Source organism: Acanthaster planci, linkage group LG04 (assembly GCF_054643075.1).
Source record: "Acanthaster planci isolate LZ-2023a linkage group LG04, COTS_SCS, whole genome shotgun sequence".
NCBI classification, from domain to species: domain Eukaryota; kingdom Metazoa; phylum Echinodermata; class Asteroidea; order Valvatida; family Acanthasteridae; genus Acanthaster; species Acanthaster planci.
In genome coordinates this window covers 13,347,999-13,361,553 of record NC_141780.1, presented here as the reverse complement: position 1 = coordinate 13,361,553, position 13,555 = coordinate 13,347,999, and the positions used below count along the sequence as shown (strand labels likewise).

The 13,555-nt window shown below is 42.2% G+C and overlaps 2 protein-coding genes across 2 annotated transcripts; one reads left to right on the top strand and one right to left on the bottom strand.

Annotated features, from left to right (window-relative positions):
* The first annotated feature begins 882 nt into the window (after positions 1-882).
* Positions 883-3,581, top strand: LOC110985636 (gastrin/cholecystokinin type B receptor-like). The gene has a single exon (XM_022246794.2). The coding sequence runs from the start codon at positions 1,061-1,063 to the stop codon at positions 2,216-2,218; it is 1,158 nt and encodes a 385-aa protein (XP_022102486.2). The 5' UTR covers positions 883-1,060; the 3' UTR covers positions 2,219-3,581.
* Positions 3,582-9,418: 5,837 nt separating this feature from the next.
* Positions 9,419-13,290, bottom strand: LOC110985649 (D(2) dopamine receptor-like). The gene has a single exon (XM_022246829.2). The coding sequence runs from the start codon at positions 12,650-12,652 to the stop codon at positions 11,459-11,461; it is 1,194 nt and encodes a 397-aa protein (XP_022102521.2). The 5' UTR covers positions 12,653-13,290; the 3' UTR covers positions 9,419-11,458.
* Positions 13,291-13,555: the final 265 nt, after the last annotated feature.

Here is a 13,555-nt window from a genome sequence, read left to right as displayed (position 1 = left end):
GAATGTTCTTCGGCAATGTTCGCAGCATCCTATCGGGCTTCAGCTTGGCTGCGCGTCATGTGCAATGGACTAGCCGTGACTTGATGGCGACCATATTAAGACAGCGCTGCACATCATGAGGCCCCGGTGGCGTATCTCGGGTTTTGAGAAGGGCGGGGGTAGTCAAGGAGGATTTTCTGAAATTTGATTGCCCAGTTCGTTTTTCCCACACGTAAAAGAATTCTCCCCCATGGTTTGCCTTGATGATATATTTTGCACTGTTCCGATTTTGCATTAATTTTATTATCCATTTGCAGCTCCGATGTTATAATCATTGGCCCGATTTTGAACTTGCATTTGACGAATGACGAATTTTGCCTGTCTACACTTTCCGGCCACGGCATTGTTTCGCAATAGCTGTACAAATCACGCATTGCAGCTTAATGTACAACGGAATCGTCGTCGATATACAAGTACACAGTCTTCACCTTGTTAAAACCAGAATCTTGTTATGAACGGAATGCACGGGGAAAAAAACATGAGACAGAGAGAGAAGGGAACGAGGGGTGGAACCCTCAACTTTTTTCTAACTTTAACAGTATTTTATTTTCTGCTCTACTGCGTTATACTACATAGTGTATATTACTGCCACTGAAAAATTAAAAGAAGGCCGTCGATTAATCAAGCCAACCGTATGCACGAGAGGATTTAAGTATGTTGCCATAGCAACAGATGCGGGAATGGTATTTTGCCATGGAACTAATACAGGAGAATTGCGTTCGGTCTCATGCAATTATTCTTAAGACATGAGTTGTTCCACTGGTAAATTTTTCATGCGTTAGTCAATGCTGTACCAGATACCACGTATTTTAAGCTAAGAAGTACAATTAAGTCAGTGTGCTATTCGCACGAACGTTGTACGTGCCTGAGACATACTATAGCTTAACTGGTTTGCCAGCTGCAGGCATAGAAGTGAGGTTTGATAGTGTTTTCGAGCCCGTATGCGTTCTCAGATATCGCTGTCAAATCACCGATAGCTGCATTCTACATATCGCTGACGCAAGTGGAGTTGAATTTAATCATGGGCGATCTGTCCGTAGCGAATTCCACCGTGCCGCATCAAGACCCACCACTGACTGAAGAACCCGTGGGCTCCAGTGGGGACGTATTCCGCCTCACTGCCAATTTAATAGTGTTTTTGCTCGGCGTGCCCGGTAACTGCCTCATCCTGCGTGTCTACTGGGTCAAGACCGTCAAGACCAGCACCCACGTCCTCATCATGGCCTTAGCCTGGGCCGACCTGGCCGTTTGCTCGATGAGGTGGACCGAAATTTCAATGGAAGCTCTTCTGATCGCAAGAGACCAGATTCCAGATGTGCTAAACATCATCAATGAATTCTCAACCATTAATGTCGCTACCTCTGTTCTGATAACAAGTTTAATTGCAGTGGATCGCTACGATTGTGTGTGCCGACCGCACAGCAGAGTGTTCACCAAGAAACGGGCCAAACTTGCAGTCATCTTTGCATTCTTCTTGTCGTTCATCATCACTGTCCCATCGTGTATAGCGATGTTTACTGATCTTTCCAACGCGGTCGTGGAATTGATTGTACTGGCATTTCGAGTTGTCATCTTCGCGACCGCGTTGGCAATGATCGCTGTTTGCTATGTAAAAGTTTACTTAGCCATCCGCAAGCAAGGCAAAGTCGGAGTTTTGTCCACCGGTGGGCCGGGCGACGGGGACCGTCCTGAGCGTGGTAGAAGGCTCTGTGGTGGTGAGTCAGCTGTAGATCGTTCAGTGACGGTGTTTTCTGTCACTGCAAACCTCAGTGATGCAGCACAGAAACGAGGTTCAAAAGAAGAAGCGATGGGTGTCTGGTCGTCCCGCCGGGAAATCCATTGCCCGTCCTTAGACGGCGAAAAAAGAAATCATTCCCGCCAACAACCCCAACGCGGAGAGCATCCAAGAAAGGTTAAAGCGGCAAGTCTACAACGTAAGACCACGAAGATGCTCTTAATCACTAGCGTGGTGTTCCTGCTGACCTGGCTACCCTTCTGGACTTTCATGGCACTATTGTACGAAGGAATGCCGATCAGCTCGACTTTTATGAGCTTACTGTATAAATCGACGATCACTCTGTACATTAACAATGCTGTAAACCCGCTGATCTATGGACTTGCAAACAGACGATTCCGGAAAGACTGCCGAGAGGTTCTTCAGAAGATCAGACTGTTGTAATTTGTTACCAACCTAATCCTGAGTACTATTCCAATTTTGCTCATCACACTTTAAAATCGCTCTTATAATACAGAAAATTCAAGTATTTGTTAGATGAGGGGAAACTCTGCGTGTTGCAACTGGCATCCTATTCTATTTTAATAGCTTCAAACCAATCTTAAAAAGCGTATTTTAAGGGGTTGTAAAATAAATTTCCGGAACACTGTAAATAATTCTGTTATATCAAATGCATTTCAAGCTTGTAAGTATGGATTTCGAAATATCTCCGCACTCGTCGTAAGTTGTAACTCACGCTTTTAAACTGCATTATTTCTTAAAGAATCAGTACGAGCACTTTATTATCGCTAATTTGATGCTCAAATGTTATTTAACCTCAGAGAGCCGTTATTTAACAATGGAGAGATGGTCATCAAAAATACATGGGTTTTTTAAGCCAATTCATTTTACACGTGCATAAAGGCAAAGTTTAAGATAAATGCACTTGTTCGGTAAGAACTGAACTTTTCATCTATATTGTTTTTAAATTCTATCATGTCCTTTGTTTTCTAAATCAATTTACTGTATTCTGCGCCTGCGTGACAGAACACCGAGGTACGTTCCAAAAGAATAAATTTGTACGTTTTGTTTTCTTTATGTCGTTGATCCCAACATCATGACGTGCAATGATGACATTCCCAACTTTTAAATTCCATTATTGAACTTATCTGGAAGGTTTACAGCCACCCACTTAGGTGTATTCGACTGGTCACTCCAGTTTTATTCGCCGCATATTGAACACTTTCCGTCCACTTCTGTCAAACTGTGAACCCAAAATCTGCTAATGGAAAACGTTTCTGAGAAAGGATTGTTCTTTTGCTAATTCAAAAACTCAAACAATAATTCAGTGAAGGAAGGAAATTTAATACAGCAAGACACCTAATTCCAGCAAATCTGTGCAAAAGTGATGTTTTCTCCCGGAATGAAAGTACAGTTTTATTCATGACTCTAGAAATATGCACTGCGAAAGGTAAATTTTCGAAGGTTAAACAGCAAACTAAAAACAAAACAACTTGAAACAAAACGAAAAGCCCACAGCCACTAACCCCCACGTGCGCAAACCTTTGTGTGTAAACACCCCCCAAGTTACATACCTAATATGGACATTCCTTTATTTTCGTAAAATTAAAAAACTAGGAACAAGATTTTCAGCTCGATATTTGTAAAATGTTTCTTTGACTGTTCCTCTTCCTTTCACGACTGATAACTGTACCCCGAAATGCCTCTAAACTTCTTTTTCAGAGAAGGGGAAACGTCCTGTGGACCGTGGCTAAGTCCACACAACGTTATCCCTTCCTGCATCGTGTGCACTTCTTTTGATCACAAGTCAGCACTGTATATACATGTAGGTATGCACGGTTAGCGCACACAAACTAAACTGCATAGACCCTTTGAAATAGAGTCCTTGCAACAGATCGTGAACAATGAGTAGATTTCTTTGCAAAATTACTCCATTATTTGTAAATTTACCGTCACTCTCGGGGAAAATAAATTGGGACCTTCAGTCATTTCAGATCGGCAATTAATTATTTACACCGTGGAAATGATGCACCGTCCATTAACATGCGGCATGCAAATGACTACCCTACAAGGTTAATGTTATTTTCCCCCGTATCCTTGTGTAGAATCCATAATTACAGCATCATAAATGGCATGAACGCACCCAGAATATTTTTAGAGGGGGGCAGGGGACTCGATCGGACAGGAATTAACCCCCAAATAACTAATGATATTCTGCCCCTCCTCCGTTGCCCCACACGGGACTAGGATGTAGAGCCATAAAAGCCTAGTTTTAAGATTAAGGGGTATAATGACTGTATCTTCGTTTTTTGAAAAAAAGTGCCTATTTAATAGACTGGCCGAAGTACTTTGACGGCATAGTCCCAATGCCAATTACTATCTTACCGCGGAAAAACAACAAAGGATCAGTTAATATCTTTTACCCAGTTTCAAATACAATTTGGAACGTCACCATTTTCACAACTAAATGGATTTTAATTTGTTCGTAATTTGGGATCAGTCGATATTCATGGAACTATTCAGGATGATATATTGCACTGCCTTGTAGAAAAGTCACAGAGACTTAATGTTAAGAACTTAGTCGAGGACTTATGATAAGTTGGTGTCGAATCACATTTACTTGTACAAGATGATGGGCTGGCAATATCAATTCGCTGATGTCAAAATTGCTTTGATGCAAAAAAACACAAAAAAATGTAAACCGAACCTCAGCTACTATTTGAGACTCTATTTTTTGTAGAGAGAACCTGCAACGTGAATCGCATTTAACTTACCTTTGGTGAGACTCTGTAGATATATGCCTGTTATCTGCAGCACACACCCCTGCTTATGGGAACAATACTTTCAATCATATTAGATATGAGGTTCTGTCAAAATTACCTGTCAGGAGTGCACCTTTATCGGATGAGTAGTTATGTAAATAACAGAATAACAGTCTCTTGAGTTTGCACCGTTAACCAGGTGTCACGTGACGATGATGACGATCAAGAAAGAACTCATACAAAACCCACAGGTGATACAGATCATGAGCCCGATCACTTATTTCGAACTTCGAAGTTATAAAAGCACGGGATACTCAGGCGTTCTCGATTTCCAATTTGATGACACGATATTTTTCAATTTGTTAATCTCTTACGTTTGTGCATTTCCTGCACAAACGGCAGGCAAGTACGACTAGCATCATCCAAATGCATGAACCAATATCAAATGCGATTAAAGTTTATGCCAATGTCGGATATCCAAATGGATCCACATTATTCGCTATACAAACTCATTTGTGAAATGCCGTGCATTTTACAGAGCGCTGAATCCGTCACAGTAGTCCCCCTGATTTACGTTTCGACGAAATGACAAAATTACTTCCATGTAACATTAAAAGATGCAAATGTACATCTGGTACTACCATTTAAAAGTAACCTTTCGTATGAAGTCAAAATCACACAGTTTCCAGTAGAAGACTATTATGGGCAAATTCAAAGCGTAAGCAGTTTCAAACTTAATTTAATTTTTTTCGTTTTGCGTCTTAATTGTGGAAGGAGTCACCCGTATGTGAAACGTCGACTTACTTTACTGCTAAGTGAAGAATCATAGGGAATAAAAACCAACACTCATATTAAATTAATCTGAACTATAAAGCTTTCCAATCTTATATATTTTCTCCACAAACTTTCAATATCAAGCACTCAACCTAAACATATGAATCGGGCATATTAAAAATGCAACTGCACTCACACACTTGCCGAACAAACCAACGTGAATGTAATTATCGAACTTCCATCTGGACCCACACATTTGCTGATGAAACTTACACCAATGTCGAACTTGGCACGTCAAACTTCAGCTTCACAAAACCACCTTACAAACATTATGTGAATATCGAATAACCATTTACTGTCATAATACGAAGAAGTTAATGGGGGAGTATTGATGCATTGTACATGTATGCGCACATACGTAGGTAACACATCATTAGCCAGTGGAGAATAGCTCATCACATATCTCCATTTTTGACGTTGTTATTGTCCAAATGCAAGTGCCGTATATCCATTAAGTAAATCCTTTCTGTAGCACTGGTCGTAAGGCACTCGACATCTACTAATCCTCAAGTTGTTGCCAACCTTTTGGTATTAATGAACTTCTTGTTAGCATGGCATTTCGATTTCTTCCTTTAAAATTCGTCATTTAAACGTCTATTCTCACGAGTTGACCCCTACTTGCACCATATGCTTACATTTTCTAACACAACGTATATATTAATAACGCTAATTATTAATTAACCTATACTATACTTCAAAACAAACACAACAAAAAGAGTGTTGCAGTGTGTTAAATTCGTTCTGTTCTTCGAAGGTTCATTTAATGAAGTATCTTGATGAGCATTTGAACTCGGACTATCGAAACGAATGTCAGACGTCAACTTGTTTGATGTGTTTACGCAGCTCTCTCCTGTGCTCTAGTTTCTATTAAATACTGCTCGTTAAAATGTCACGGACCCTATAAAAGAAGAAACAGCGATACGTTGCTGCTATTGTAATGCCTCAAAAACTGGTTAAAACATTGATGGTCAAATTTGTTTAACGTTTCAGCTTTATCACCGATTGTGTTAAACATGAAAGATTTTAGTCCGATCTTTTACGAAAAGTTATATTGCCATCAACAGTCATCTCCACAGGAAACATTACAAAGTTAAATTTCATTCACAGACATATAGCGTGGACGCAGATGTTGACCTAGTGCCTAAAAGCAGGAAACTCACTCCCTTGCAGTGTTGTTTAGTCACCTATTAAACCAAAGCGTTCTCGTGGTACATGGTAAGCAAAAGTGGATAGCCCATAAAACAAAACCGGGAATTCAAGATATTAATTAGAGATTGCAGTTTTTAAACCGGATGGTTGGTGGCCTGCACGAATGTGATCAGGGGCAACTAAGACTATGGCAGACGGGCATCGCTCTGTATATGTGAGGATTGCATGCGCAATCTGAAGGAGTCTGATAGCTCTAGCATCATCTTGACTGCACAACATCTTCTTGAAAGGGCTGCCAGATACATGACTTTGACAGAGATAGCTTGAAGAACCCATAACCTTGCCATCGGCCACGCCAGAGTTTGTCTGTGACTGCCGAGCTATAGTACCATTTCACGAAACTGGACAATATTAGCCTTCAAATTCTCAAATGAAGCTTGATGCAAGGGCTAGGTTGTTACCCAATCACACTGAAGTCAGGCCTAAAAAATAAAACCGGGGGAGAAGTGAGGAAACGCGAAAGGAATTCGAAAACAAGGTTAAACGTAGATAAAATCACCAATTTGCTTGGCAAACCTCAAAATGGTCCCCCCCAAAAAAAAAACCTGGTGACGCACCACCTCGAGCGTGCAGAAGCACGTACCCTCATCGGTTGAAAAGAGCCGCGTTGGTCGGGAGCGTTCATTTTTTCCCCACCGTATACCCATGCATTCCTTATCGTTCGTCAACCACCGAACAGTTCAGTTCCAACCAAAGGAGCCCTAGGCCCCGTTGCTGAGAAAATCGCGCCCTCTCTTGGTCCAGCTCTAAGCCTATTGAAGAGCACTTCAGTATCGAACTCAACAGTCATGCAGAAACACATCTGTCCGGAGAAAAAAGGAATATGTTCGTAGCTGCGATGCGTCAAAAATCCCGAATATCATTTCTCGTCAGGGTACTCGACCACAGGGTCATCCTACTTGCCTCTACAGGGCCAAGACGCACAAGAGCATCATAGGCATAAATTCCGGGAGATGGGGGTAAATATCCCCTTCCATCTTTTTTTGGGTGAAGGGGGGGTGGGGTGACCTATTGAATCATCCCCCGTCCCACTTTTTGTGGTAAACAAAAAATTAAAGTGGATTGCGAAGAGTTTTTCGGACTTCCCACGACTAAAATGCATTCAGTATCACTCAAAAAAGGAAAAACAATTTTAAAAAGCCATAAATATGTCATTTTGAATACATATTACAGATATACATTAATATAATCATCGACCTCTATATACAGTCATATTGTGTTACCTTCTCCCGCTTTTCAAATTTTCATGTCACCCCCCATCTTTCTTCCTCCCCCATTGCCCCTTACTTTCCGGCACAAATTTAATGCGACTGCACAAGATAGAGCAGAGCCCTCGAAAACATCAAGGCTTGGGCGTATATTTGGCCGTCTGCTCCTGTTGAGTGGCACCAAATTTCAACGGAGATTCTTTTCTAGGGCATCTAGTCCCTCACGCTTTTCAGATCCTTAGAAGTGCTAAGGTAAATGTCTGGACTTCTGGCTTTACTTTTCTATTATAAAAAACATCCTCCCACGAACTAACTAAGCTTGTTGGTTTTAAGTATAACGCTCCTCTAACAGAGCTACTATGCAAGTCGACCAGAAAAGCAATTTTTGTTGTCTTATACTTCAAAGTTTGTGTATAATTGCCCCAAAACTTCCTAGACGAAAAAGGCATGCGCAACGGTTAAGATACGCCCATTTTATTATAGTTACCCTTAACCTTTCCTAGGTCCCTGCCTGGGACCTAATGCTCCCCTCGCCGATTCCGTTATCGCAGAAGTACACGACCCACTGCGCAGATACCGTTTGTTTTGTGATATTGTGCTTGTACATGTATCTTTCAAACCTGGCACTGTATAAACGCCATGACTGTAACGAAATGTCCGCGAAAATCACTTCAACGGAGGTGCACGAACTCCTACCTTCCTTCCTATCATTTGATGTAGGAACTCAGCACACCAATAATATGAAGTGAACCTCAACGTTTGGGTCGCACTGTTTGCTTACTACCCGGAAATCCGAGCACGCCGGAAAATGAGACCGTTACACCGGCCTTCGTGAGACCAACAAAGAAACAAACTCTGATAAGAAACTTTTTCAGACACAAATATGTGTGAATGCAATTAGAGCCAAACACTGGAAGTGAGCATGTAGAGTAATTAGTAAACGCAAAAATATGAGGGCGATTTAATGGGACTGCACAGTTTAGGACGCAGTACTGTAAAGATACAAACTCTGAATGTCAACTATATATTTACCAACTTTGGCAATGGTGTCACGGATTCATAAACTATAAAAAATAAGCCTGCAAACTTTCACTTTAGGAAAAATGTACATGAGACAAAATAACCAGGATGAGGAATAACGAACAACACTAACACAACTCATGGATCCAATTCTTGTTAATTATGAAATTTGGAGCCCAAATGGGGTATTGGCCAACTTCTAAGGGAGCGTGTTCTCTATAGATGACCAATAATGACCGAGACAGCCTTCCCTTCAACTCCATGAAATCATTGATGATTTTGTAAAACATTTACCCCCATCTAGAACTAAACATCACATCGCCGTGAAGGAAATGATAGAGTGGCATTAAAATGTTTTTGTGCCAAAGAATTAATGATGTCCAAGAAAGCAACGACACGAAACCGTGCACTCAAGAAAATGGAGTGGGGAACAGGAAACGCTGTATTGTCCTTTGTCGAGCCTTGTTTTGATTATTTAGTTCTTTAACGCCACATAAAATTTATTGCTCCCACTTCCTTCCGTGTAGGGCCTATGCTTTTAGAATTTCCCGGGAAGATCACTTGCCTTTGATTGCACGAGCAATGATATTGACTTCAAGTCTGACAAGTGATAGGGTAGTCATGATATAACCCAGTATTTAATGGAACCATCACAATCTAGTCGTAAATTATTAAATGAAATCTCTCACTGAATTCCCCCAAAGGCATTATTGCCGATATACTCCGCTTTCACTGACACTGACAAGATAATGAAAATGAAATTAAAATTACAAACAAAGCGAAAAGGTGCGTTTTATATTAACGATTACAAGCCCTCTTTTTAGGTGCAAATCAATCCATAATTAGCAAAAACCACCGATATTGAGTACTAAGGAGTTAACCCAAACAGCCCAAAACCTCCGATTTCAATAAGATTTTTCATACACCCTAGGTTATGCAGACATATACATCAAGCTTTTTTTATTTGCTGCCTTCATGAAATGAAACAGCTATCACCAAAGAAGGGGATGATTAAGATGACAAATGTTGGTGCTCCAAAGACCTAATAAAAAGGTTTATTCCATACCAGACCCACTCTTAAAGCCCAGCGAAGGTGTAATCCTGAGGAATGCCATAAAAGCAAGAAATGGATGGTGGAACCTCAATTCTATTCAAAGCTATACATAGGGAATCATAACTCCAGCAGCATCAAGTTTCTACGATTATTATGAAGAATGTTTTCCTATTTTTCTATTTTTTTCAATAATTCTATGGATTATTATTTAGAGTACTGGCCCATCTATTAAGAAACTTCCAAATACGACTCCTTCGGAAAGTCATGCTGTGGTAAGCAACGGCACGCCGGCTATGTTAGCCCTTAATTGGCTACATCTGATAGGCTACATCTAGATCCTGTAACGCGCGTGCTGAAGCTCGTAGCTGTTAAACACTTTGGACGTCGTGAATGTAGAATATCAAACATCAAACTATACATCCTATACATTTGCTGTACAAAGGTGAATATCGAATATTATATATCATTCTAACTGTATTGTCATTCCTTTAGGCCATGGTGTGTTGGGGGTCGGGTTGGCGAAGCGGTTCTTTCCACGCCTTCCACCTCCGTGGTCCACATGTGGATTGGGTTTTCAGTCCCTACCTGATTTCGTGAGTTTTACCCAAAATATTTTTCTGGTGTTTTCTTCCCACCACTAAAACTGTAACTTCTCATTGTCTCCTCTCTACAGGTTTCTTCAGGCGTTCGAGCTACAGTGCCCAATGTACTTTAAACAATGTACAACAAACCACGTTACTAGTCATGCATGTATGATCCCCGCGTATTCTGTAGCTACCGCGGGGGCCGACGACCGACGGGCTGTCAACTATGTAGGGCAGGTGTTATGCGTAGAGAACGTGGAAAGGAAATGCTGGGTTTCTTTCATCAGCGCGGTTACCCTCAGGTTATCACAGACGCTGCCTTCAACACCGTATCTTCAATCCCGCTCGAAACGGCTCTGAAACCCACATACATTACATTCCCCTACATACGAGTAATGTGGTTTATTGCATTACATGTCGCCGCTGTGGTAAACTATACATCGGAGAGACCAAGCGTCGCCTTGGTGACTGCTTCGCGGAACACTTGCGCAGTGTGCGCCAACAAACACCTGGTCTCACTGTTGCGCAGCACTTTGGCGCGCCGCCACATACCCTCGGTGACGTAAGCGTCTGCATCCTGCGGAAAGCGTCATCTGATGTACAACGTAGGGAATTGGAGCAGCGCGTAATTTTCGAACTTGGAACGTGGATTTTTCCGCGTTCATTCAGAACTGAATCTGCTTGCCCTATAGAAGGTACTCAGTTACCAAAAGCTCGGCAACCACATATTTCAGAGCACTGATTTGATATTATACTCTCGTCGATATTCTGATCACGGTACTACACAGCCCTTCCATGTTTCTATGGGCTATTCGTATCACTAAGTAGTCGCGGCAGTTTAAAGACTTGATGATTTTCGCCGTTCCCATGTTTTCTGGTTGTGGAGTACGAGCTAATAAATTGTAACGATAAAATTCACAGGTACGCAGCACAGTACTCACATTTGCCATTGAGTGTTTTTACAGTACGGATCAGGAAAAAAATGGACTTTTTGCTGCCACAATGAATGATCTTTAACATTTTCGCATCCTTCGGAACACATCTTTACAGTCTTTCCGAAATCGTCTATTAGCTAGTCCATAAATGAAGGGATTAATGACATTGTTCAGGTACAGAGTTTCCATGAAGGTGTTCAGAAAGACCGAAGCATTTCCAAAGATCTCATAGAGGACCTTGATCCAGAACGGCATCCAGCACAACACAAATACGACACTAGTGATGAAGAGCATCAGGGTTGTCCGACGCTGCAGAGCTGGTGATGGGGACTGGCTGCGCCGGCAGCCGAGTCTTCGAGGTAATGTCGCCGAACTGGTCGCCCCACCTTCAGGATACAAGCTGGCTACGAACTGCTTGTGCCCAATCTTCTGCCGTAGATTTTCTCTGCGTCTCGTTTTATCTGACGTTGTCTCTTTAGGGACATGGCTGAATGGAGATCTTGGCTGTTGGAACAGTTCAGGGAAGGGACCCGGAGATGGTCGAATGGAGACACGTACTTGTCCAGACACGCACAAGGACTTCTGCGATCTGGTTGAACAGTTTTCGTGGACATTTATTACCTCGTCGTCACTGGGGTGTACCACTCTACCTTTGACGTGTTTCCTTATCGTAAGAAATACCAAAGTGTAACAAACAGACATTATTAAAATTGGAAGGATGAAGGAAGTGATTTGTAAAACATACATGACCATATCAAGAGCAACTGAGCCTTCGTCCTCCAAAGCTACTTTTATGTAGAGCGGTGTGTTCACTATCGTTGAAATGGCGAAGCCTACCACCACGGCTTTCCTTGCACGGACGTCACTCATGCGGCGCCGGCTGGGTCGGCACACGCAGTCGTAGCGATCCAAGGCAATCACAGCGGTCACCCAGATCGAGGTGCCGACCATCGTGAAGTCGAAACAGTTGAAGCGGAGCCTGAGGTCGGGGATGTCGGCCCCCGCCAAAACGGAACAGTTCCACGTGACGTCCCAGATTCGGAGCAAGCAGATGATGAGGTCAGCCACGGCAAGTGCCATGATCAAGATGTGGGTGCTACACTTGTGGGATTTTCCCCAGTACACCGTAAGTATGAGACTGTTGCCTGGCACACCTATCAGGATGATGAGCACGTTGTACATCACCAAAAAGGTCGCACTAGCTCTGTCATTGGTATCCAGGTTTTCATCCCATTGCATTGTGCCGTTTGGGATAGATCTGGTTACATCCATTTTGAGTCTGATGCTGTCTTCAACGTTCCACTGGTCCAAATCTGGCCGTTTGTTTCCAGCCGGTCAGATTTAAGCTGGGTTGAATCACAATCCCTAATCTCCGGGTGCTAAGTTAGAATTTTTACATTGATCCACACGTGTTGATTTATCTGGTATTTTTGAAAAATCATGGTCCACAAAAACCCCTTTCACGCATCCCATAAATCTTTATCTCACACGACGATTTGTACCAAAAACATAACAACAAAACTTATAGCCCAATGTGATGATATGATTACTTTTTCAGACCGATTATTTTGTCCTAGTAAATCTTCCAGAGCGTCGTGCGTGTAACGCACAAACCATAAGAATGAATCTCAATGGACTATTAGAACAAACGTCCTGTTAATTAATGCAGTCGCGAAGCAACACACCCGGCACTTTGCCTGTTTGATCTTCACACAAAACAAGCAAGCTGCTGTCAGATCGTAGGAGTCATATTCACTTATTCGTAGTCCTACAGGTGATTTGTCAATGAGAGCACATCAAGACTTCAGCTCCACCCGGTCACGTTCCGTGCTGGCGCATCAAGTTTGATGCCTCCAGTTTTATGCTCACACTGTATACAGGCCAACGCTGGGAGAGCACCCATAATCTAATGACGCGGACGAGCAGAGGCAAAGACGGGTTGTTTATCCACTCTGTGCTTGAACTTTGTACACCTTATAATTGAAGACTAAACGACAACAGTCCACACCTCTATCTCCCAGCAGTTTTGACTTCACTAATTCTGGGTGCTCATAAAATACAGTGGTTGCCATTTCACTTTCCCTGGAGAAACGAACCCGCAGCATTTACCGTGTAACACGATCTTTGGTCACATTTATTGACACTTTGGATGCCATGCACTTTATAAAGTTGTGC

What these genes read in the sequence shown, in the direction of transcription:
- LOC110985636 (XM_022246794.2), top strand. Translation starts at nt 1,061, where the DNA reads ATGGGCGATCTGTCCGTAGCGAATTCCACCGTGCCGCATCAAGACCCA.
- LOC110985649 (XM_022246829.2), bottom strand. Translation starts at nt 12,652, where the DNA reads ATGGATGTAACCAGATCTATCCCAAACGGCACAATGCAATGGGATGAA.